The 27063-nt window shown below is 38.7% G+C and overlaps 1 protein-coding gene and 1 pseudogene across 2 annotated transcripts; both read left to right on the top strand.

Annotated features, from left to right (window-relative positions):
* The first annotated feature begins 643 nt into the window (after positions 1–643).
* Positions 644–10939, top strand: LOC120556463 (annotated as a pseudogene).
* Positions 10940–20526: 9587 nt separating this feature from the next.
* LOC120556173 (G2/M phase-specific E3 ubiquitin-protein ligase-like) lies at positions 20527–23315 on the top strand. 2 transcript variants are annotated; one of them, XM_039795589.1, is made up of 7 exons: positions 20527–20617; positions 21154–21350; positions 21520–21604; positions 21699–22017; positions 22133–22287; positions 22528–22766; positions 23008–23315. In XM_039795589.1, exons 4-7 carry the CDS (start codon positions 21886–21888, stop codon positions 23253–23255), a joined length of 774 nt encoding a protein of 257 aa, XP_039651523.1. In that variant the 5' UTR covers positions 20527–20617; positions 21154–21350; positions 21520–21604; positions 21699–21885; the 3' UTR covers positions 23256–23315. The 2 variants fall into 2 exon arrangements, with proteins under 2 accessions (XP_039651523.1, XP_039651522.1); XM_039795588.1 differs by lacking the exon at positions 20527–20617 and having other exon boundaries at positions 21117–21350.
* Positions 23316–27063: the final 3748 nt, after the last annotated feature.

Raw genomic sequence — 27063 nt, 5'->3', positions numbered from 1 at the left:
CAACCCCTTTGATGGATTCAGGGACAGTAACATGACAAAGTTTGACAGAGTCAGCGTAAAAGTGTAACATTTGGCTTTTATTCCAAACATGGAAATATCTCACAACAGGAGGGTGGAGGATGGGACCTGGAGGTTGTGCCAAACAAATGAAATCAATATAACAAAACAGGGCCTAACTCACCACTAGCTCTACAAGCAAAACAAAATCAAACCAAATACCTAGCCTGCTTCTCTACAAAAAGATTAAGAGAACGTTACACAGGCGGCAACAACCACTAAGCCTGGTGTATCTATACAATGATCAACTACGTGCAAAAATGTACAGGGTACCCCAACTTACCTACGGTCCTCAACCTCCACCTCACAAAACTCTTAAGTTTAAACCAAGCAGCCACAGCTTAAAGGACAGGAACACTGGCAACCAGCCAGCAGTGCAGAGCAAGACTGAGCTCCTGCTTCTCAGGCGTCCTTTTATTGACTTCCACCTCGCATGCCGATTGGTCCACTCCAAACACAGGTGGAAAGCAATCATCTCAATCACCTGGAGAGAAAACAGAGTGAGCAAGAGAAAGAACAACAAGAGAGAGCCACATGCAGACAGGCGCTTGGTCTGGCATGTAACTACAATACAGAGCTACAGACGATTGTCAGTCACACTCTTCCCTCACCTGTTGTTTGATCAGGAAGAGAACAAGGGAGAGATGAAAGGGTGGCAGCACTGTTTATCTGCATGTGTTGTACTGTAATTAATGTTAGCTCTGTGCTGCTAAACATTGCAGATTGATTGATTGGGTAGAGGTCATGTTTGGTTGGATCCCCGGATTGTCCTACCTGATGTCAGGTAAGTTTCAGTGAAACTTTATATACTGGAATTATTTAACTCTTTTGTACTTGGTCAGTGTTTTCATCCAAATTGATTGCAATTACTTACCTATAGTTAATCAAGTGCTTTACACTGAAATTGCATATAACCATATCTAATCAATGACACACTGAGCATACTTCATGTTCAGTGTTTTGACTGATCTGATTGTTTGTGTCATATATGCAGAGGTGTCAAGTAACGAAGTACAAATACTTCATTACCTTACATAAGTAGAAATTTTGGGTATCTATACTTTACAGGAGTAATTATTTTACAGCAGACTTTTTACTTCTACTCCTTACATTTCAGCCCAGTCTCAGTAAAAAGCATACAAATAACAAGGGTTTCTCACTTTGAAAATACGTGCAATGTGTACGCCAAAGTCAAAATGTGCGTGCAGTAGATACGTGGAGCGCTCCAATAACAGTAATGGAGATCGGTGCGTTTTATATGCACGCGGCTCTTGCAATCTTGCTCAAGTATAGTATAAACGGACGTGGGACCATGTAAGGAGGTTAGTTGGGTGGCGGATGGGTAAAACACACTTTCACCTGGGAGATCTGGGTTCGCGTCCTGCGTGTGGTGATTTTCAGCCATTTTTTTTTTTTTTTGTTAAGCCTTTTTTTTTTTTTTTTTATTTAAGCCTTCCCCAATATTTCTTCCCTAAACCCAACCGTTTATTAGCGTGTTTTTGTGGTTATGTGCCGTGTTTTTGTCACTTTCTTGTGTTACTAAAGCCTTTCCCTGCATTCTTTTCCTAAATCCATCCATTTTTTATTTTTTTTTGTGTGACGTTCTCGCGATAACACGCAACGTGGCGACGCGATCCGCGTGCATATAAAACGCACCGGTCTCCCTTACTGTAATTGGACTGCTCCACGTACTGCACGAAGAATTTGACTTTGGCGTACACATTGCACGAGTGTAAACCCATGTTATTTGTACGCTTTGTACCAGACTGTAGCTGCCATTGTCTGAAAAACACAGACTTAGCCTGAAATAAGTTATTGTTATTACATTTTTAATAAATCATTTAATTTGGACCCTGTGGCCTTAGCAATACACAAGCCGTTCTTTAATGTCGCCTTGTGCTCCTTTTTTTTTTTTTAAATTTAGATAAACTGTTAATTGTTTTATATTAGAGAAGAGAAAAAAAAAAAAAAAAAAAAAAAAAAAAAAAAAAAAAAAAAAAAAAAAAAAAAAAAAAAAAAAAAAAAAGAAAGAGAGAGAGAGATCACCTTTTTCAGCCCTTCTGAGTTTGAAGGTATGATTTTAATATAACAGTCATTAGGCCCCTGTGGGGCGGGCTAAGCTTATATCCTTAATGGCATTTCTTTCCCCTTACATTACTTTTACTTTTATACTTTAAGTAGTTTCGAACCAGTACTTATACACTTTTACTTGAGTAAAAAACTTGAGTTGATACTTCACCTTCTACAGAAGTCTTTAAACCCTAGTATATGTACTTCTACTTGAGTAATGAATGTGAATACTTTTGACACCTCTTCATATATGGTATTCTAATGCACTTGCTGTGTGTTATACGGTAATGCAGAAAACGGGACCTCCATGGTTCTCGTGAATGTAGATGTACATATGTTGAAGTGTAGTAGCTGACGGTAATTTATTAAAGAACAGCTAAAGCTAAGATAAGCCTCCATCACAATTATTTATAGTTTGTAACTGATCAGCAAGAAATTATGAATAGCTTACAATGTTTTGTGTAAAACTAAAATATATTTATTGTTATCTTTAGGTGCAAAGGCCCAGGGGAGTAAAGAGAAAAGTCTGACCATGTCTACGCAGAACACAGACAGACAACATCCTGCAGGTACAACCCCACTTAGAATACAAAATATATTTTTAGAGGGGGAGCGATTGATGCATGTAGTAATTCATTTTCAATGAGTGGGAAGTCGCAGGTAGGTGGGGCTATTTTCTCAACAGTTATAAGGACATAACCAGTAGGGCTTTCGCAGCATTGGCGCAAGACTTTATGTATCAAGTAACGTTTTGTATAGTTTTGACTTAAATTAGGCTTTAAAGTTAAGACTATGGTAATTAAGCTCACTTTAGATATCAACAATAACAGTCTTAGGTTTAGGATTGACATTTCTTTTTATTAATAAACCTGTGATTAGGGATCATTCAGTTGTAGCGGCAGGGATCCAGTAGTGCACAGATGCCATGGTTACCACGCATATAATGTAGCATTTGGCCTTTACTCGCATAGCTTTTATGGGTGTCTTTTTACAAATTTACATGAGTAGTGCATTTAGACCCTGCAGACCCAAGCTGACATGCAGACAAAGTGTCGCTTACCGTCTAAAAAGACCTTATCCAGTAATGCGCCAAGAAACAAAGTAATGCACCAAAAAAGGCAAGGAAAAAGAGGAATGCAAGCTAGCAGACATGGATGTAAAACAATGCAGTTTTTAAATATTGATAAACTTTGGCTGTGCTGATGTTATATGAAGAAAGAAATGCCTTCAACACGTGTCAGACCTCAAGGATACACACAATGCTTACAGAGAGTAACACTGAATGGAAACATGACTCCAAACACACATTTACATTGGGCACATTCAACATGCATCCTATCAAAAGTCATAGTTGGAAATAGTTTATTTTATCTAGGGATCAGTGATTGAAAATGTATAGCCACTAATAAAATACTAATTGCATAACATTCTAAACTTGTTGTTTTTACATGTACTAATAGGAGTATTTCAATGTGGTAAATGCACTCATGATGAAGATGGATACCACCCTCATGTGAGTTCAATGGCCCTCACTTATGAACGAATGTACGACAGAAAACAAGCTTAAAACTGGCATGCGGTCATTGTGTACGTAAGTTTTAGAGTCAGTGTATCTCGTACATTGCGAATTGTAGGGGCAAGGCCTCAAAACCGAGAATATATTGGGGTGTGATATTTAAATATGATTGTTTCCAGCCGCTGCATTTTTCAATGTACAACCATTCTTACGCTCTGATTGGTGGGATACAAACATTTCATGAATCACACCTGAAGCCTGTCGATTTCTGCGCTCATATCTGCACTGGTTTCTACGTTAGGTTGATAAATGAGGGCCATTGTGTATCGACCTTTAGCCAGCAGGCAGTTAGCTTAGCATACAGACTGGTAGCAGGGGCAAACGGCAATATTGCCTCTGTCCAAAATCCAAAAACATCTGCTTATCAAAACCTCCAAAGCTCACAAACCTGTACACAAACACAAAATGTAAAAAAACCCGCTGATTTTTGATTCAGAGGGAGTTACAAAGTCACTCCTCCCAGGTGTTACTCTCAAAGATACAGCATGTACCTGTAACTCACAAGCAAACACAAACACACAATACAATATGGGCTACTTCGTTAATTTCTAAAAGTGATCTTCTTTCTCTTTGACAGTCCTACTCAACTTCCTCTCCAAAGTTGGACTGGAGAAATTTTATCCTAACAAACTCACTCTTCGGTCTCTCTTGGAGATCAACAAAAACAGCATACATGAAGAAGCTGTCTCATCTGTGAAGGACATCCCATGGGGTTTTCTCAGAAAACTATTTAAACTCAATTCTGAATGCAGGAGCTGTACACAGTTATCAGACGATGATGATGATGATGATGATGATGATGATGATGATGATGATGATTATGACCCTTACACTGCTGATGACCCTGCAGAGGATAATAAGGTCAACCCTCTCGACCTCATAGTAGCACTCTTCCTTTGTGCTGACAGCTTCTTGCAACAGGAAATGGCCCTCAAGATGTCAATGTGCCAGTTTTCTGTCCCACTGCTGTTGCCCCATGGCAAGAACAGTCAGAGTACCCTGATGCTTTGGGCTCTGAGAGACATCGTCAAAGAGTGGCGTCCACATGATTTGTCTGAATCAAGAGGGTTTGTCGAGAACAACATTATCCAAGCAGATATTCCATTCTACTCCTTTGTGAGGCTGAAAAACTGCAGTTTATCCAAGTCCCAGTGTTTGAATCATATTCTCAGCTTTGGTCAGTACAACAACAATATGTTCATACACCGAGATATGAAAGGAATAGCACATGAAAGGAAAATTGCCAATGGTTTAGTAGAGGTTTGCTGGTACCTTCCCAGTGGTACTGAAAATCTTGACATATTTCCAAAACCAGTTGCATTCGCTAATTTGCGAGGAGACGTTTGTGAGTCACTCGCACAGTTCCCTTTTCTTTTCAAGTGTCAACTGCTACCTTTGTATTCCTTGACAAAGTTGAAGAAGAGGAGCACAAGATTCTGACTTCTCTTCAAGATGTCAAATCCAAACTGTTCTTCGTTGTTAACCGCAAGGAGGGGAATGTTACAGAGGATATGGTGTCTGTCGAGAGAACACAGAAAGAATTAGACCTACCAAAGACCAGGATAAAAATCAAAGATCCAAGGGTAAACGTTGCAACGTTTTCAGATAAATTGTGTACAGCCATCAAGAAATCACTGACAGATGTAACAACCACAATGACAATTGAAAATATGCTTGAGAGAGCTGTTGAACTTGGTCTGTCTGTGGATGAACGCACAAGTGACGATGAAAAGAAAGCAGCTCAGGAGATTGTGAAAGGAATTGGGGTGCAGCGTATACAAGACTACAAGAACCAACAACTTCCTTTGCAAGGTGTTAACTGGAAAAGGTTATCACAGTTAGAAATGGAGGAATGTAGGTTACAAGAACCTGGTGATCTAGAACCAGAAGAATATAAATCTCAGCTACAGGTAGAAAAACAACAGATTAAGAAGGACCTTGGCAAACCACAACTATCACATGTTATGAAGACTTTTATTGACCACTTATCTACAGCTGACAAAGACAAAAGAGATTTTTTCGTAAAGTGGGTAAAACTTCAGCTTAATGCACAGTTGCAGACTGCCATTCAACTACCTTTACTGCGTCACAAGTTGACAGAGCAGAGCAACAAAGAGGAGAAAAACATGAAAGAGATTGCACAGCTGGATCAGGATTTGCTGGATAGCTCTTTAGGAATAGAGCATTACATGAGAGAGATGGGGCTGATCTATGAGTTTTCGTTGCAGTCACAAGACACTGCTGATGAAACATCTCGTCTCCCTGGTTTGGCAGCTGAAATGCTGTTGGATGGATATCCTTTAGAGCTCTTAGATGGAGATGCTTCTAACATCCCAGAGAGATGGGTGACAGATGTGCTAATCGAGCTTCACAGGAAGGTTGGAGAGCAGAGTAGACTGTTGGTACTGACGGTGTTGGGTGTTCAAAGTAGTGGGAAGTCAACACTCCTCAACACCATGTTTGGTGTGCAGTTTCCTGTCAGCAGTGGCAGATGCACAAGAGGAGCTTATATGCTCTTCCTCAGAGTAAGTGAGGATATGCAATGCCAGCTGAACTGTAACTTTATAGTTCTCATTGACACAGAGGGTCTTAAATCTCCTCATTTGGCACAACTAGAGGACAGTTATGAGCATGACAACCAGCTGGCAACCTTTGTCATTGGCTTAAGTGATGTCACCATTATCAATGTCTCAATGGAGAACTCCACAGAAATGAAAGATGTCCTGCAAATTGCAACACACGCTTTCTTGAGAATGAAGGAAATTGGTAAAAAGCCAGTTTGTCATTTTGTGCACCAGAATGTTGGTGGAGTCTCAGCTCACGCACTAAGAGCCCCAAAAAAATTTTTTTTTGCCCACCTAATGAAAAGTAAAGACCCAAATTGCAGCCGAAATGGAAAAGCAGCCCGCTATAAAAGCTTTCACAGATGTGCTGGACTATGACATGGAAAAAAACAACTGGAACATCCCAGGACTCTGGCATGGGACCCCACCGATGGCACCAGTAAACACAGGTTACAGTGAAGCTGTGGCAGGTTTAAAGAAAAATCTTTTGAAGACAGTAAAAAGAGACAAACGCTATGAAGTCCCACAGATTCCAGAGTTTCTAGAATGGATGAGAAGTCTCTGGAAAGCAGTCAAATATGAGAACTTCATCTTCAGTTTTAGAAATACTATTGCGGCTCAAACATACGACAATGTCTGCAAAGAGTTCAATCAATGGGAATGGGAGTTTAGAAAAGAGATTCTCTCCTGGCAGACATCAGCAGAGTGGGATATCTTATATGGTGACAACAAATCTGATCTCAGTCATTTGAATGAATTAGTCCAATCAAAAAAATTACAGGTGGAAGAAAAATAGCAGACCAAGACAAAATAATGAAGCAGAAACTGCAGGAATACTACAAAAGGAAAGACAGACATGTGAATCTGATAGAGAAATTCAAAACTGAATTTTTCAACAGTATCAGTAGTCTTGCAAAAGAAATCCGACGATCAGTAGACAATAAATTGGATTGTGCACTCGAGCTAAGAAAAAGTTTAAAAGAGGTCCAGGACATTCAAAGAAACAACAGAGGAATGATTGAAGAACAAGTTATGAACCTCTTGAGTGACTGCAAACACCAAACACTGACTGACGAAGAATTGGAAGAGGAGTTTGAAAAGATGTGGGCGGAAGTCACTGTAAATGTGTCCGGTCTGAAAGAACAAAACATACCAACAAGCATCTTAAAACAGTTGAGAAAACAGTTCTTTAATCATAATGTCAATGAGGAATTAGATAAGATTGGAGACCTAAAAGACATTGTGAAGGTTCCATTTAAGGCAAAAAAGAAACACTTGAAAACACACCTGCCCTTGATGAAAGACTCTCTAAAAAGAGAGTTGCAGAGCTTTGCAGACAGTGTTATTGTTTCTTGCACACGGTTTGTCCATGATACTGCAAAAACAGAAAGAGACTACAATGATTCTTTTACAAGGGAGCTTCTGGAAAAAGTGGATGAATCTCTTACACAATGGAGCAAGCATTGCATGCCCAAGTTTGAGTTTGACCTGAAACTTTACATGTGTGGCATTGCCTCAAGAGAGTTCCTTCACATGCACAGAAAATTCTTGTCAGATAGGGATCCAAAACTTCAGCTGGAGAAGTACAAGCCTCAGTACTTGTCAGATTTTCTTGATTTATACAAACAGAGAGATGATTGCCAACGAAAAGCAAATGATTTTGTCAGATGTATCAAACCTGCTGTTGAAGAGTACATCAGTAGATCTCTGGGAATAGACATTGTAGATGAGATTTTGACAAGTTGTCATTCAGCAGAGTACAGTTCACGCTCCTTTTTCCAGTACAACATTCAGGAAGAGTTGCTGCAAAAGGACGACTTTGAGAGTTTTGTCAAGTACATTTGTAAGTATGAGATTTATGTCAAAGACTGGATATTTCAACACCTATTGCAAAAAATGTCAGAAGACAAAACTTTGTACAAACTGAAGAACAGGAATTTGGAGGTCATAGTTAACAAAATAACAGAAGCAACAAAACGAGCCTCAAAAGGAGAGGATGGAGTTCAGCTTCCAGATAACCAGGAAAGCATCACAAAGCTCATCGACAACATGCGCAAATATTTGATCAAAGACATCTCAATTTCAGTGGAGGCTGAAAAAAGCACCTTGTTTCAAATCCAAAGCACATGTCATCCATTTACAGAGAGCCTCATTAAATCATTGAGTGAATTGAAGGAATTGCTGCAGGAGGAATTCTCAAACTCTGAAGACATCACTGAGACTCTGAACAAACTTCCAATCAAACCACAAGATGAGCTTTTCAAGCGGGTGTTTGGCTGTGGACAACAATGTCCATTTTGTAAAGTTCCTTGTGAGGCTGGAGGCAAAGAACACAAGAAACATCATGCAGCTGTTCATCGGCCACAAGGTCTTGGTAGATACAGGGTTGTGGACACTAAGAAGCTGGATCCAACACTGTGTACAACATATGTGCACAGTCACTGTAAATTCAAAAACACAGAAACTAAAGGGGAGTGGCATCCTTATAAGAAGTACACCACGTACTATCCAGACTGGCACATTCCTCCTGACTCCACCATCGAGGCATCGGACTACTGGAAGTATGTCCTGGTTCAATACAATGAAAGATTTGCTCAAGAATACAAAGCCAAACCAGCTGATGTTCCAGAGGCCTGGAGGAGAATCACAAAGGAACAAGCACTGAAGGGATTAAAAGACGCCTTCAATATAAAGTGAACAACATACCATCCTGAATAGCTTTAAAACTAAACAACATTGAAACATGGAAGATTTTTTCATATACAAATGTACAGAGAAGACCAAAAGGAAACAGGAACTGAAGACATTAGGGCCTTCAGCAGAACAATCAGTCAAGACAGATTAATACTGTTTGAAAATGATCAACTTGTCTGCAAAATAATCTTTATGTAGAAAAGTAGAAGTTATCAGCCTAATGTAGTGTAATGAAAACATCTCAAATATTTTAGAAGCTGCGCAGGAAATAATTCAACTATGACAGAGTATAAGATGTTAGGTTTTATTTTTTAGTTTAGAATTGCAATAGATGATTCAAACAAGTTGCAGAAAATGAAATGCTGTAAATAGTTATGTTAGACTTTTAAATATATTCTATACTTTATATTTATTATTTATTTGTTTTTATTTTTTGAAGATTAAAAATGTTCTTTTATCAATCTTCTGTAGGCCCTCAAGCCCATAAAATGGTGTGCACAATAATGACATTGACAAAGATTATTTAAAAGAAGAGATTATGTTTTGTTTTTATTTGTTTGGGTTGTAATCATTAGAAATGTTTTCAAGATGCTGTATGTCTATGTTTATAATGACTTGTGTTTATAATTACGATGCTGAAAATGTATTTCAGAGATCACCTGGAGAAGGACATCATGTCAATGCTTTTTGTCAGTTTTTGTTTTTTGGCTACTACTCTTTTTCTTCATATTTTTAAATGTTAATATAACTGGTGTGCACAATAATGATGATGTCATTGATAATGAGGATTTATAGAAGTTTTGTTATAGATATGTCAGCATGGTTCATTGTGACTTTGAGTTGACTTACTTTTATTAGTACTACCTATTATTACTTACTCCACTATTTAAATTTATATAGTATATACTTTTTCCGATGTTGATTTTAGTTTTAGTTCAAGTTTTTAAACTTTTCCTGACTTTTTGTCACTTTTTCTGATTTTTCTGATCAAGTTTTTCTTGTTTTTTTTCCACGTTCTTGTTTTTTTTTCAAATGCTACAAATCTGATAAAATACCCAAATTAATTGAAAGTATTGAACTGATCATTTATTTTACACTAAAGAGTGTTGTATGGAACCATCCATATTATTTCTTTGGACAATGTGTTACAAGAAGGAGGATTAACAAGAAACAAATAAATTATTAAATTATTCTTTTTTTTAAACATGTTTTGATGATTACAGCTCTGTCCATAATGACTAAAGATGCTGATGTTGATGATGATGATGTTAAACTACAAAGGCCATGTAACAGATGTTTTCTAACTTTAATATTTCTTATTTCTTTACTTCTAGTAAAACCATTTTTATCTCTTGATGTGTATTTGATGAAATTGGAATCAGAGAATAAGAAATATTGACTTTTGATGCTGACTTGCTTTGTTTTTTGTACTTTCAAATATTTACAATTATTTCTTGTTTTATTCCTTTAAAATATGTTTCATAAACTAACGAGGTGACTTGTGTGTACAAAAATGTTATAAGTCTATGTTGTACAAATAGCATGTGATGAGATTATGTTTTACTTACTGTTATTAGTATTACTACTTATTTTTGTTATTACTACTTATTACTCCACTTATTACAATATTTTATTTCTCAAAAGTCTGAAGATGAAATCTTTAAAAAAGTAATTAATGTGTTCTTGGAGAGTACAGAAATCTGCATCAGTTTAAATGTATGCATGTTGTTGTGAATGATTAATGCTATTATTATATTATGAGTTATTCAATCTACAAGAAAGTTTAAAAGCTGGAATATTTCATATGTTGACGATTACTTTACTGTTTTTGTTTGAGTTTTGTTGACTGCAAATGTTTCTTTTTTCTTTTTTCCAAAGTTTATACAGAGTAAAGTAATGATGATGATGATTCATGTAGAAAGATCATGTGAGTATTTTTCTTTGAAATAAATATAATAAAAGACAAAATGCTTGAAGTCACTTTTGTCAAATTTAAATTTGTAAGTTTACAAATGTTAAGTATAACGTTTTGTGGGACAACAGTGTTGTTGTCATTTCTTAGAATTCCTCATGGGGGAGACAGAAACTATGTGCAATAGCTTTGATGTTTAGTTTTCCAAATCTGTAACCAACAATCACTCTTTCTAGCTGTCAGTAGTTCCTTTATTTCCATTCAGCATTGCATTCTGGGATAACTGTGTCTATCAACACAAGTTAATAATTATTACAACAACACTACATGTTAGGGATGCACCGAATATTCGGCCCCCGAAAATTTTTGGCCGAAAATGGCCCAAAAGGGCATTTCGGTTTTCGGTCGAAATACTTTTATCACAAAACAATACGGCCGAAAATGTTGTGATGACGCAAACAGAAACCGCGACCTGCACGTGTGTCAGTACCTGATCCACCTGCAAAGCGTCTCCTAAGCAAAGAGGTATGGAACGCCCAAAAGCTCACATTACGTCACTTTCCTACCTGTTTTGAACGGTCAGGACGTCGTCTTTTACGTCGTTTAATGACAAAACGCCGTAAAAACCGCCGTGGAACGCTCATCTAACGCCGCTTTTTACGTGGCTCAGTACGCGTAACATAACGCGTCAGAAGACATGTAGTATATATGATAATGAGTTCCAACCTGTCTTTTCCAAAGCCAATACATTTGTACTGTTATCAACCAATCAGTAAAGAACAACAACAGACCACATTAATCCAACCCAGCACAAGTATGAACAAAGCTTGGTGGATTTGGGAGAGATTTTCTTTTTTGTACAGTTTATTTTTCTATTAGTTTGGCAATCGGTAAACTAAAATTGTAGGCAGATAAACTGTATTGTGTTATCTTTGAATAGGTTATCATTTGTGAAAGGTTTGCTGCAGATATAATTATATAAAGGGGACTGATATTGTCCTAACTCGCTCTTGGTAAAATAAGTGCACCAACCTCCAATAATTAAAACCACGGACTTTCACCTAGCAAAATGAATGAGCTAGTTTTGATTGATATCCCTGTATTGTAGCTACATATCAAGTAAATAACGTCTGTGTTTCCCCCTACTTTTATTAATAGAACCAATACAACCATCCAGTTGATTTGAAGAGCCACAATCCAAACATAATGCAAGATATCCACTAGGGGGCACTCACACTATAGAAATTCGTTTTTAACAGGCTTTAAAGACTTGAAGTGTATACATCCATACCAACTATTGATGTAACAAGTCCACCAACATGCTTAGGCCTACTTCCTACATTATTAGGTAAAAGGAGATGTAGGTAACAGTACAAGTAAGTGGCCTAATGATAATAACGTAAATAGTGAAATTGTAGGCTTTCAACTGGGAGTAGCCTATATTGGTGTGTGCAACTGACTGTTCAGCAAATGCACAACTTGTGTGTAAGCTTTCATTCAGCAGGTCTTGGTTTGGATGCAGCAGCACAGACGATTGGACCACTGGAGGCAGAACAGCAAGTCTGTTCCTACCACGTGACCTTGAAACCTGGTCTGGTAGAACTTCTCCACAAAGAGCAAATCTGATTAGGTTTTCAGCCACCTTCATGACATTGTGGATGGACTTCCTGGACTGTGGAAAGCTGGATTTCCATCCACTTTCATCATTTTAAGCAAATATTTTAACATTTTACTAAAAGAAATGTTAGTCTGTGCTTATTCCCATCTGCTCTCACTCTCCTAATCAAGTTGTGAACAGTTCTTTAGCCACCTAAAATGTCAAGGACTCTGGTGCATCTCATAAAATTATAATATAGTGGAAAAGTTTATTTATCTTTTATTTTTTTTCAAAAAGTGAAACTTTCATATAGGCCTATTCTAAATTCATTACACATAAAAGGAAATATTTCAGGCCTTTTTTTGTTTTAGTCTTGATGATTACGAATACAGCTCATGGAAATAAAAAATCTGTATCTCAAAATATTATAATATTACACTACCGGTCAAAAGTTTTAGAACACTCCAATTTTTTTAGTTTTTTATTGAAATTTTAGCAGTTCAAGTCCAATGAATAGCTTGAAATGGTACAAAGGTAAGTGGGGAACTGCCTGAGGTGAAAAAAGTAAGGTTACCCAAAACTGAAAAATAATGTAGGCTACATTTCAGTATTTTACAAAAAGGCTTTTTTCAGGGAACAAGAAATGGTTAAATAACGTAAAGCTGTTCTACAGCAATGGAGGTTGATCAAGCTTTGAGAGTTGGTGCTACCAATTCCCACAGGTGTTCCAACATGTCTGGATTACTTACAACCCTCTCTGTTTGTATAAAAGTATTGTTGGAACACACTGTGGTACCATACCCTCGTGAGCATTATTTGAACAGTATTGTACTGCAGAAAGTAGTGTGTTGCCATAAAAATGGCGGGAAAAAGGCAATTAACAATGGAAGAGAGACAGACCATCATAACACTTAAGAATGTTGGTCTTTCCTACAGAGAAATTGCGAAGAAAGTCAAGGTGTCAGTGAGTACAGTATTCTTCACCATCAAAAGGCACTTAGAAACTGGGGGAAACTGTGACAGGAAGAGGTCTGGCAGACCCAAAGCCACAACAGAATCAGAAGACAAGTTTCTGAGAGTCAACAGCTTGCGTGATAGGCGGCTCACAGGACAACAGCTTCAAGCACAGCTTAATAGTGGTCGTAATAAGCAAGTCTCAGTTTCAACTGTAAAGAGAAGACATCGAGCTGCAGGTTTGATAGGTCGAGTTGCAGTAAGAAAGACATTGCTAAGACGTCAGAATAAGAAAAAGAGGCTTGCCTGGGCCAAGAAACATCGTCAATGGACTACTGAAGACTGGAAGAAGGTGTTATGGACTGATGAATCAAAATTTGAAATCTTCGGTTCATCACGCAGGATTTTTGTTCACCATCGAGTAGGCGAAAGGATGGTTCCTCAGTGTGTGACATCAACTGTCAAACATGGAGGAGGAAGCGTGATGGTCTGGGGCTGTTTTGCTGGATCCAGGGTTGGTGATTTGTACAGAGTGAAAGGCACCCTGAACCAAAACGGCTACCACAGCATTTTGCAGCGCCATGCAGTACCCTCTGGTATGCGCCTAGTTGGTCAGGGGTTCATCCTACAGCAAGATAATGACCCAAAACATAAGTCCAAGCTATGCCAGAACTACCTTAGGAAAAAAGAACAAGATGATAAGCTTAAAAACATGGAGTGGCCAGCACAGTCACCAGACTTAAACCCCATTGAGCTGGTTTGGGATGAACTGAACAGAAAAGTGAAAGCAAAGCGACCTACAAGTGCCACACATTTATGGGAACTTCTGCAACAGAGTTGGGAAGAACTTTCTGAAGAATATTTGATTTCCATTGTAGAAAGAATGCCACAAGAGTGTTCAGCTGTTATATCTGCCAAAGGGGGCTACTTTGATGAGTCAAAATTTAGAATACATTTTGGTTTATAAATTGATTCCATGATTTCTTTTTTAACTTTCAATTTTTCATCTTTCATTTCAGAGTACAATAACACATTGAACTGCATGAATTTCAATAAAAACCTGGAAAAATTGGGGTGTTACCGGTAGGTGTATACCGGTAGTGTATAACAAAGAATGTATAATACAGAAATGTCGACGTGAGAAGAATCAATCAAGATTTTAAAAAAAAGAAGCCTGAAATGATAAACTTTATGTGATGAATCTAGAATATAAAGTTTCACTTTTTGAATAAAGTTACAGAAATAAACTTTTCCACGATACTATAATTTTATAAAATGCACCTGTATCACTACACAATGGCTTCATTTAAAAGCTCAAGTAAAGTTGTTGGTTTAAAATTGCCTGTAAGCTGCTGTCATTTTTGACTTTTGAAGAGTTGAGACTGGGTGTAGGCAATTGTCAGGCTATAGCATTAAACAATTAAAGGAAGTGAAACACTTATTCTTTGAAATTCATTTAGGTGGTTTTCTGTTAATTAATTCCCACAACTCAAGCAGGTTGTTAGAGAATGTTTAAATATGATATGTAGGCTGGTGAAATCACCTTTAAATATATATATATATATATATATATATATATATATATACTGTACAGGCCAAAAGTTTGGACACACCTTCTCATTCAATGCATTTCCTTTATTTTCATGACTATTTACATTGTAGATTCTCACTGAAGGCATCAAAACACATATGGAATTATGCACTAGGTGTGAAATACCTGAAAACATGTCTTATATTTTAGATTCTTCAAAGTAGCCACCCTTTGCTTTTTTATTAATAAGGGAAAACATTCCACTAATTAACCCTGACAAGGCACACCTGTGAAGTGAAAACCATTTCAGGTGACTACCTCATGAAGCTCATTGAGAGAACACCAAGGGTTTGCAGCGCTATCAAAAAAAGCACATAAAATAAAGAAACACATTGAATGAGAAGGTGTGTCCAAACTTTTGGCATGTATATATATATATATATATATATATATATATATATATATATATCTTTAAATAAGGCTTTTTGGAAAATGTATGGGAAATTTAATTCCGGAACCTGAACCGCTAAATGAGCTCTATTTAAGGATAGGCCTACAATCTGTTTTTAATCAAAAGAGGAGAGAAGAACGACGACGGCGGCGGCGTCGACTACTACTACTACTAGCTACTACTATCCTGCTTTTTTTTAAAGATGGCTAGGATAAACTTTATTTCACAGTGCAAGTGGACATTGGACGACTGCACTCGTCTTCTGCAGACCGATGATGTCGGGCCTTCTCTGTTGGAATCCACATTAACAAGGTGAGAGTTTGAGCTGAGAAATGCAGTTTTGTTTACAATATTGCTAGTGAATGTCAAGTTGAACCAGTGTCTGGGTTAGTTTTTGTTAACGTTAGCCATGTCAAAGCACCTGAATTTAGTAAGAGGATGACCATGATTTCTGTAGCTATTAGGATTAACTTCAATGTAACGTAACGTCAACCTGGCTCATTCATTCATTCTTTTCATTCAAACCTTTATTTAACCAGGAAAAAACTCCTTGAGATTACAAATCTCTTTTACAAGAGGGTCCTGGCAAGTGGCAGCAGCTTGGTTTCAATAAATGCAAAGACAATAACGAAATAAAAACCAGACACACTTTCACTCATCCTATTCAAACACCAATGTCATCATAAAGAAAATCTGGGTCCTATATCAATTTAAAAACAATGACAGACTGCCTTTCTGCAAGGTCTTTTAGAAAGCCTTTAAAAGAATTAAGTGACACCAACTCCTTCAACTGTAGCTCATTCTGAAGCTGATTCCATGCAGGTGCTGCATAATTATCGTAGCTAGATTTTGTGTATCCATCTTATTCTCTGTAAGTTAACTGGGAAAGTAACGTTAACAGTTCGAGATTTCAGTTCAAACTAAAGCTTGGTAGTTTTAGCAGTGTGAACAAAACATGTTGGGCAAAAGTTATATGGCTGTTGTGGCAAGCAGTTATTGTAAAACTAACGTTTAGCCAGCTAACGTTCTATTCCTAATGCATTGCAGATAAATTTGTCGGAAGGTTAATTTATGAGTGCTTGCTTGTATAGGCTAATTGAATCTGAAATCAATGCACTCGAGCCGCAGGTGAATCAACTGGATCTCAAGGAAAACTATAAAAACAACTTGCTGTTTTCTTTCGAAGTTTTTATTTTTGCTCTCTGGGACACATTGTTCCATCGTTCTTGTCGTTAAAGGAGTTAATGATCAGGATTAAAAATCGAACGACAAACTCTCAGGTGCGACGTGTTAGTTGTAGTGACTATAAAGTAATCAGGTATTTCAATTGTCCGATCATCTGTCCCATACATTTAATTGACACCCCTTTTTCCTGTCTAGGATACTTAGAGTGCACGTGTAATGAGATATGCTAGTGAATCTTAATGGGAAACGAAATGTTCTCTCCCTTGGTGTACAGCATTGTATAGCCTAAATCTTGTTCCTGATTGAATCCCGTTTTAAATTGTCTTTTTCTGCAGTCCTAATAACTCCTATCCCAATGCAATTCCCCTTCCCAGTTATGTTAAAAGTCAAATTTAGACTCTAGACACTCTACTGAATTGTTTCCTGCCAATAATCTTGATGTTAAATCTTTAAATTTCCTGGGTTCTAGGTTGGAGACCATGCAGAGGAGCCTTGAATGGGCAAGGGGGAGGCTGTTGGATGTTCAAGCAACAGATTGCTTACTTGGAGACTTAGCTCAATATATCAATGAAGTAACTACATGTAGATGGCATGAACAACAAGGTAAATTAAAATGACACTGCATCACAGATTGTGATGGTACGTTTGTAGCTAGATTGCTTCATGTCTTCCCACTCTTGCTTCAGTATTCTCAAATTAAAATGGTAATGGTTCATTACAATACCGCTGAACATCAATATCAGATCCTTCAGACATCCACACAGCACACAAACTGCAATTCTAACAAATTCACTTGAATGACATTGTGTGTTATTCTGTTGCAGCCAGTTCATCTTACCAGGCTCCACTGGCTTGGACTGGTGCTAGAGGTCCGCCTCACTTTTCAATCTCTCCAGAGCAACTATCTTTCCTGAAATCATGTGGCTTTACAGTGTCACAGACTGCAGATATTCTGCAGGTTTCTCCAGCTACAGTCAAACGACGTTTGAGGTAAGTTGCATTAGGACCTAATATTGCTGTGATATCTTGCTGACTTGACAAGCAGTTGATGGGTTACAAATGTGTGGTTTATGTGACACTTTTTACTTTTTTTTTTATTTTATTAAACTTATCACATACATGCATACAGTGATTCTGTAATTCATTTACTTCTCAGGAGGTTCAATTTGACCCGCTCTGCGTCATACTCTGACATGTCAGACTCTGCCCTGGATGAAATGGTTAAAGATCTTGTAGTTGGGAATGACCTACTTGGACCAGAGTCTGTCAGGGCACAACTACGGTCACAGGGAATTTGTGTACAGAGACGCAGAGTGCGAGAGTGTATGCGGCGGGTTGACCCAAGGGCAGCAGCCCTCAGAACAATGTCGCAGAGATTGCACCGAAGAGCATATCGCGTGGCTGGACCAAATTCCTTGTGGCACCTTGATGGGAACCACAAAGTGTGTGTGTGTGTGTGTGTGTGTGTGTGTGTGTGTGTGTGTGTGTGTGTGTGTGTGTGTGTGTGTGTGTGTGTGTGTGTTGTTGTGTGTGTGTGTGTGTGTGTGTGTGTGTTGTTTATTTTTTTGTTAACTTCTTATATATTAGGTGGAGGATTGTTGTTCATGGGGGAATAGATGGCTACAGTCGGCTCATTGTCTTCCTCCGTGCTTCGAACAACAACCGCAGCAGCACAGTGATGGACCTCTTCATGCATGCTGTGACCAGGTATGGCGTGCCCTCTCGTGTAAGAACAGATCATGGTGGAGAGAATGAATCGGTGTGTCTAATGATGAACATTCTCAGAGGCTCTGAGCGAGGAAGTGCTCTCCGAGGAAGGAGCACTCATAATCAACGAATTGAGAGACTCTGGGGTGATGTGTGGCGAGGGTTGACTAATGTCTATTACGACCTCTTCAATTTCCTGGAGAGTGATGGTATTGTGGACATTGACAATGAGATGCACCTGTGGGCTCTTCATTGTGTCTACTTGCCACGAATCAATAGGGACATCACAACCTTCGTACAGCAATGGAACAACCATGGGTTGCGGACAGAGAGACATCAGAGCCCCTTGCAGCTTTTTGTAAGAGGTTGCATGGAACAGCAGGGATGGCCAAGCACTGCAATGCAGGACATCTTTGGTGCCAGAACTGCACCAGAGGGAGGTGTTCATGCTGCAGGAGCAATAGGTGATGCTGATCCAGATGGTGCTGGTGCTGCAGAAGACTCTACTTCAGTAAGGGCACCACTGGTAGACTGGTCTGACAGAGTGACTGTACCTCCTAACGAGTACATGTTGAACAGCACAATCATGGAACAAGTTGCAGCACGATTTGATCCACTTAGTGGCGCCAGAGATCGCCTCGTCCTGTGTGGTGTTTTGTCTTTGCTAGGGTCACTAACTCCGCAGTGAAGGTGTGTTTGCTTTCAACATACTAAATTATGTATGTATGTATGTATGTATGTATGTATGTATGTAAAATGCGCGCACATTTGGAGAGGATTTTGTAAAGATTAATTACTGTATCCAAATTACCATGAATTTTACACATTTTGACGTGTTCTTAATTTATGCAATATAATCAAGACTTTTTTTTTTTCTTTTTCCTCATCCAGAACCAAAAAGTTTTGTAGGTGCACTAAAGGGTTAAAGTAATTTTCACTGTTTTCTACTATAACGCTACCTAATTTAAAATGTGCGGTTTAAATATTTCCCAGTGTTTTCACCCCGCCTTTTTTTTTTTTTTTTTTCCTTTCAGAGTTTTGCGTCCAGATCCTTGCGGGTTTTTTTTTAAACTCAGTTTTATTGGAGAGGATGGCTGAGAGGAGAAGTCGTTTCAGGGCAAGAATAAATGACCTAAGGGACAGAATGAACGCGACAATTTAATCGCTTATTGAATGAGGATGGTCCCGAGGAGGAAACTGATGTTTTATCAAGGCAAGAGGCAATAACCTTTCTTTAATTTGGCGCTTATATTTACTTATATAACGCTATGCCACTATAGTTGTGTGGCTTAGCACCAGTCTATAAATTAAGTTGTCTTTGCAATTTGGGCATGTACTTTTTAATGATTAAAAAACTGACTTATCTCTCTCTGCTAACCGCCAAAAGCAATGACTACAAAGCAGGCCCACGATAGCTAATGCATCATTTGTACAGCAGAGCAGAAGCTAGTCAAAGCTAGCTTCACTCAATTGGTAAGAACTAACGGCCAGTGTAACGTTAACTAATAACCGGGCGACTTATATTGGTAGCGCCTTTTCATTTTCCCCGATTTCATTCCTTATTTTACAGTTCTATCCCGCCGCTGATATACCTTTTTTAAAGATTTCCGTGAATTTCCTGCAGATTTTCAACATTACTTCTATTAAAAAACAAAACAAATGCTGCTACACTGCAAGCTAATGGTGAACATTACAACAGTGGACAAGAAGTCAGCTGCACATCAATAAAACGCGAACAGGAGGGAGGGAGGGAAGGATGGATGGAAATTACTTTTAAAGTATCCCTTCTGAAGGAATTCCATTCAGAGGATCACTTCACGTATGGGTAAGTCTATCCTGTTACCGCCATGACATTTTGGTCTCGAATTGTTTCAGCTTACCCTTTTATGCATGTGTTCTTTACTTTATCTACCCGCATGTGTTAGTTGGATAAGTTATTCCCACATCACTGAACTCGCGATATTCCACTTGTCTTTGCACATGTCACTAGGAACAAAGCAACAACATGCAGCTATTACTGAAATGCATTTAGCAGCTTGCAATGAATGGGCTGATGACAAAGGTAATGCTTTGTTTGATGCTTTGTCAGATGCCACTGAACCTGGCGGATGCGTTGTACCCTGGTTAAGAGCAAGATGAATTCCTTCAAGTCCTGGGGACACTTTTTCCTGATTTGCATGCTCGCCGGTTTTCAGTAATGCACAGAGTCAGTGGCCAAAAGAACTGAGGGTCATTCCTCTGAACTTGAACACTATGTGCCCCAGTGAAATACATCGGAATAATGCCTTGCGCCGGTCAAACCTGTACATTCGGCCACAGGTAGGCAAATATGTGTGAAGATTTTCAGTACCATACTTAAGGGTTGACTGCATTTACATATTTAAGCGAAAATAATTTCGGATCAGGTGGATCTCACGGTTATATTTATGTAATTGTGAATCCTTTAAGAGCAGATTCTGTATATAGTCATCTAGAGCAAGAAAATATTCCACCTTAAGTCAAATCAGACTAAATGTTTTATGCTATATAGTTAAGCCATTAAATAAAACCTATCAGGTAATTATGTAACATGAATTTAGATTAGTTGTATATGCTGTGACATGAGTGGTTAGTACATTAATGTATGCAGTAAGTGTGTATTATTGTCAGGCTCAACCAAATGATGTTTCGTCGGGCACTTTCACCCCAGGCCACAGGACCGCCAGTCCAGGCTAAAAAGAAAAAAAAAAGGAAAGAAAAGGGGCGCAAAGCTACATTTTAACACAAAAACAAAAACCACCAGTCCAGGCTCCAGCTGCTACTTTCACCCAGGCACAGGACCGCCAGTCCAGGCTCCAGCTGCTACTTTCACCCAGGCCACAGGACCGCCAGTCCAGGCTCCAGCTGCTACTTTCACCCAGGCCACAGGACCGCCAGTCCAGGCTCCAGCTGCTACTTTCACCCAGGCCACAGGACCGCCAGTCCAGGCTCCAGCTGCTACTTTCACCCAGTCCACAGGACCGCTTGTCCATTCTACAGTCGCCACTGGTAGCCATAATCCTGAGGATATGAGGTTTGTTTGGCTATTGGTTTGTTGAAATATTCATGGCCACTTTTTTTTTTTCTTTTTCAGGATAAGCTTTGAATGTGAATTTACTGAAAACGGTTTGTGTGCTGTTGGCTGACCCCAATATTTGAACTGCCTTTCCTAATCATCATATTGTATCATCTGTGTGACATAGGGAAGACTTCTACATGGACTCCTCTGAATCAGAAGTTGAAATCCTCTCTGTTCTCCAGTCTCCAGTCAGGTGCAACAGCCCCAATGTATGCAAATATAGGATTTTTTTTTTATATAAATGTGTATACCCTATATGGCCTGATTATGCATGTGTGGTCATTTTGTTTTCTGTGTTCTCAGGATGTCAAATGTCTGGCTGACATTTTGAAAGACTTTCAAAATGACCATCTAGACCTCGGTTGCAGTATCACAGTCATTGCCAGGCGCAAAAACATTCTTCAGAGTGCATGTGTTGCTCTAAGCAGGAGCTATTTTGCCTGGCATAAACTGCCACATATCGAGTTCGTTGGGGAGATGGCAGAGGACTATGCACAATGGACCAGGTGTCCGATGCCTGAACCCAGACTTACTTCTGCTCATGTGTGGCCAGAAGCCTGAGATGACCTCCTTTGACCTGGATATTTTCCAGGAAGAGGAGTTGAAGATGAAGCTTGAAAATGTAGGTTTTAAAAGAATAACACATTACTTATTTTTATAACTTGCATTACTATCTTCAAACATTGCCTAAAAATCTATATTGACTACAAATATAACTCATTTATTGGTCTACTCAGGTTGTGAGATGCGGCACCAGTGAGGAGTTAGAGGAGCTCAAATGCACAATGGGGGACTGGATAGCTGACTGTGGTGTGCCAAACATTTACACAGCCTCTGTCAGGGACCTGCCTACAATTCACGGGCAAATAGTTACTCATTACTTGTACCACAGGTAAAAAAGAAGAGAAAAAGATGGGGTTCTAAGCACACTTGCATAGCTGGATTTTGAACGCAGTACTTCAGACCAAACACTTTAATGTAATCTGTTTTTGGTCGTGTAAATTGTAGAAGTTACTGAATATTAACAATTGGATATTTGTAGTTATGTTGACAGTTTTTGTCATACTGTTAGACTATTTAATACTGAATGTGTTATTGATGTGAAAATATTGACATTAATCAATGTTTTAAGGGTGGCCAGTATGGTCCAACAGTTCATTGCCGGGATGAATTCATGTGGCCAGATGTGGGAGATTGTGGCGATGAACTGGAGAGAGTTCCTCCCACTGTTCACAAATGCAACACAGAAACTCTCCAGGAATGACATCAGGAACCTCTTCACAATATCCTGGAGTCCACAGGGCAGCAACCACAGAGAACAGGAGGAGGAGACGGTCTTCCAGTGGGAGTGCTGGCTGATGTCCATTCAAGGTGTGTGACACTAGCTGTTTGTAAGAAGTACAACTGAATATTTTTGATGCTATGACTTTTTGTTTTTGCTACCATTGGAAGAATTAGGATCTTGATAGATAAATGCCTCTCTAATATTTATGGATCCCACACACACACCTTGGACACCCCTGAATACTAAATTTACATTCTGAAGTTCTTGCATACAACTATAATTAGTTCCTTTTTAACAGCCATTTGATTTTACTGTGTGTCTCAGCAGAAGAAGAGATGGATATTTCCTTCGAGGAGTTGCTGGTGTTTGTGACAGGGGCCGATTCTATCCCCCCTCTTGGGTTCCCGCAGAAATGCCAGCTTGACTTCTATAATCAGGAGGATGGGAGCTGCCGCATTCCTTATTCATCAACATGTAGCCTTTGCCTTTTCCTCCCGAGAGGGGTTACAGAAGAAGAGTTCAGAAGACTTATGTTCCTTGCCCTGAAAGGGTCTCTTGGTTTTGGGAAGGTGTGAGGTAGAACAAAAAGTGTTCATTTAATGGGAAGTAGGCATTGGATTGTTTACACCAATAAAATATCTGAATATCTGATTTGAAATCTTATTTATTTTAACTAGCATGATAAACAAATTGAAGTATGTTGTGATCTTGGGTGATTTATATTCTGATGCTATTTATCTAACTTTTGTAGCTAAAATAAACTATGTATGCCTACTTATTTAAGTGAGTGTCTTAGTGCAACGTAGAGGTTTGATTAGGCTAATGAAAGGAGGAACAACAACTCAGATGTAGTTTATTACTTTAATATGCTTTAGGATTAAATCACAAAAGCATCCCCATTTGCATTAAACTGTCTCATAAAATTCCCTAATCTTTGGTTTCTAGCTAAATCTAAAAAGATAAGATCTGGACTTTTTTCTTATGTGTAGAAAGTAGCTGAAAACCTAGCTGTGGTAGGGCTGCCTTTCCACAGTCCAGGAAGTCCATCCACAATGTCATGAAGGTGGCTGAAAACCTAATCAGATTTGCTCTTTGTGGAGAAGTTCTACCAGACCAGGTTTCAAGGTGCATCGTGTAGGAACAGACTTGCTGTTCTGCCTCCAGTGGTCCAATCGTCTGTGCTGCTGCATCCAAACCAAGACCTGCTGAATGAAAGCTTACACACAAGTTGTGCGTTTGCTGAACAGTCAGTTGCACACACCAATATAGGCTACTCCCAGTTGAAAGCCTACAATTTCACTATTTACGTTATTATCATTAGGCCACTTACTTGTACTGTTACCTACATCTCCTTTTACCTAATAATGTAGGAAGTAGGCTTAAGCATGTTGGTGGACTTGTTACATCAATAGTTGGTATGGATGTATACACTTCAAGTCTTTAAAGCCTGTTAAAAACGAATTTCTATAGTGTGAGTGCCCCCTAGTGGATATCTTGCATTATGTTTGGATTGTGGCTCTTCAAATCAACTGGATGGTTGTATTGGTTCTATTAAAAGTAGGGGGAAACACAGACGTTATTTACTGGATATGTAGCTACAATACAGGGATATCAATCAAAACTAGCTCATTCATTTTGCTAGGTGAAAGTCCGTGGTTTTAATTATTGGAGGTTGGTGCACTTATTTTACCAAGAGCGAGTTAGGACAATATCAGTCCCCTTTATATAATTATATCTGCAGCAAACCTTTCACAAATGATAACCTATTCAAAGATAACACAATACAGTTTATCTGCCTACAATTTTAGTTTACCGATTGCCAAACTAATAGAAAAATAAACTGTACAAAAAAGAAAATCTCTCCCAAATCCACCAAGCTTTGTTCATACTTGTGCTGGGTTGGATTAATGTGGTCTGTTGTTCTTTACTGATTGGTTGATAACAGTACAAATGTATTGGCTTTGGAAAAGACAGGTTGGAACTCATTATCATATATACTACATGTCTTCTGGACGCGTTATGAGTGCAGCGTACTGAATACGCTAAAGCGCGTTAGATGAGCATTCCACGGCGGTTTTTACGGCGTTTTGTCATTAAACGACGTAAAAGACGACGTCCTGACCGTTCAAAACAGGTAGGAAAGTGACGTAATGTGAGCTTTTGGGCGTTCCATAGATGAGGGGCATGCACCCTAGTTGTCTGATATGTTCAGCGAAATCCTGCAACAAAGTGCCTCAAATAATAATAATAATAGGTAAGCTATTCTATTCTCTTAGGCTACTGTATACTGTATGTGACTATCAGATTGTAGCCATATTTCTGCTATTTATTTTTTAATTAAACTTTAATATTAATTTATACAATTGCAATGCCTTGATTTAAGTAAAGTTAGTACACAGTCATAGCCATAAATGCAATGGTACTAATAATTGGCATAATTTCTTTCGGTGTTTCGGTTTCGGTTTTTGGTCATGGTTTCCTCTTTTTTCGGTTTTCGGTTTCGGACAAGAATTTTCATTTCGGCGCATCACTACAACACGTCATCACATATCTCAAAAACACAGTTAGATTTACATTGTTTTCAATCAGGACACGTTATAAATCGGATTGTAATAGTAGTATTTAAGGGGAGGGGGGTATTTTTATATGCAGTAATACTGCATCTCTTTAAAATACAATGGAGGTCAATGGAAATTTAGTTGTGGTGCTCACATCTTTGAAAAATTACATTTAAAAACAGATCTGTCATCCCAGAAACAATGTCCCCAGTTACTCTGGCCAATCCACTCAACTCTTTGAAGAGCAAATAGTGAATGCAAGAAAGAAGCACTGATACAATTGTGCAATTCAGCCTTCGGACACTTGATGGAACAATTAATATACTTCACAATCACTGTAATAACTCCCTGCTATGGGATGGCAGATTTGCTCATTTCTTTTAAGTATCCATCCATCCATCTTCACATTTTGCTCTCATTAACTGGTTAAAACTGAGTTGATAAGAAACTGTGTATAAGCTGTAATAAACACTGTATGGGACATCAAGTCTCACTTACCATTCTGGAAAACAGCCACAAGGGGGCACTCAAGGCACACAGAGTCAAGTCAAGTCCACAATGAAGAGGTTAGATGCACAAAATTTACTCCACACAAAAGTTTTGAATTTGCATAACACAATTAAACAGGATTATTTTAACAACACTATACCAATTCCAGTTATGATTTTGCCAGATCAAATCGTATTTAACATTGTTTTGGTACAAATCTCTTCTCCTATTACAGACACACATTACTCCATCTATTCAACGAACCCAGCTAGTCAGCATTGTTAAGCCAAGCCGTTTTATTTAACCAGGAAGTCCCTTGACACGAAAATCTCTTTCCTGTTGGAGACCTGGCCAAGTCTGTAAGGTTTAGACTTGAGCGACCATGATGAAATAGCATCATTCATGACTGAAGAGCAATATGTGTCTCACTTTCCTAAGAGGATCTTTATTAAGTGTTAACTTGGAAGTTCAGCAATTAGTTTTTTCTGTGTCACTAAGCATCTGACCAGCTTAACTGTGACTAAGAAGTTTAAAACATGGCTGCATGCTATGTTGCACATATTAAAGGAGAACTCCGGGCAAATTTTACGTTAATCTTGATCGCTATATGTATATGATTACTGTCGATAGCAAAAAAAACGAGCCGAATCGGTGCTAGCAACACGGAGCTGCTGCAGCTAATGCCAAGAGCTCCCACTCAGCTAAAACGGCAGTTATGGGGGCATAAGATAAAGAGTGTCTTTGTGCCTCTTAACAGACACAAAATGCAATTAAAATGTCTGTGCAACATGAACAGGGCCCTTACATGACAACAAGATGCATTTAGCAACTTAGCCATTGTTTAAATTCACCTACCCTCTTAGCTGCTAGCTGCCGTCTGGGATGAGTGAGTGTGTTCAGCCAGGCTTCGGTAATAGTCATCACGCAGCAGTTCCATGTGTATTTGTAGCATATATATCCATTTTGTGTGCTGTCGTTGGTGAATATGAGTCTCTGCAGTGGCGAATTGTGTGGTAGTTTCCTTTTAATTGCATTTTGTGTCTGTTAAGAGGCACAAAGACACTCTTTATCTCAGGCCCCCATAACTGCCGTTTTAGCTGAGTGGAGCTCTCGGCATTAGCTGCAGCAGCTCTGTGTTGCTAGCACCGATTCGGCTCGTTTTTTTTGCTATCGACAGTACTCATATACATATAGCGATCAAGAATAATGTAAAAATTGCCCGGAGTTCTCCTTTAACCCTGGTGTTGTCTTCCCGTTGACCATGGACTTGTCCTTCCGGGTCGAAAGTGAAAACTAACTTTTTTTGGCGCTTTTTTCAACACTTTTTTTATTCATG

This window comes from Perca fluviatilis, chromosome 3, assembly GCF_010015445.1.
Source record: "Perca fluviatilis chromosome 3, GENO_Pfluv_1.0, whole genome shotgun sequence".
In the NCBI taxonomy this organism is placed as follows: domain Eukaryota; kingdom Metazoa; phylum Chordata; class Actinopteri; order Perciformes; family Percidae; genus Perca; species Perca fluviatilis.
This window is presented reverse-complemented; position numbering and strand designations above follow the sequence as displayed.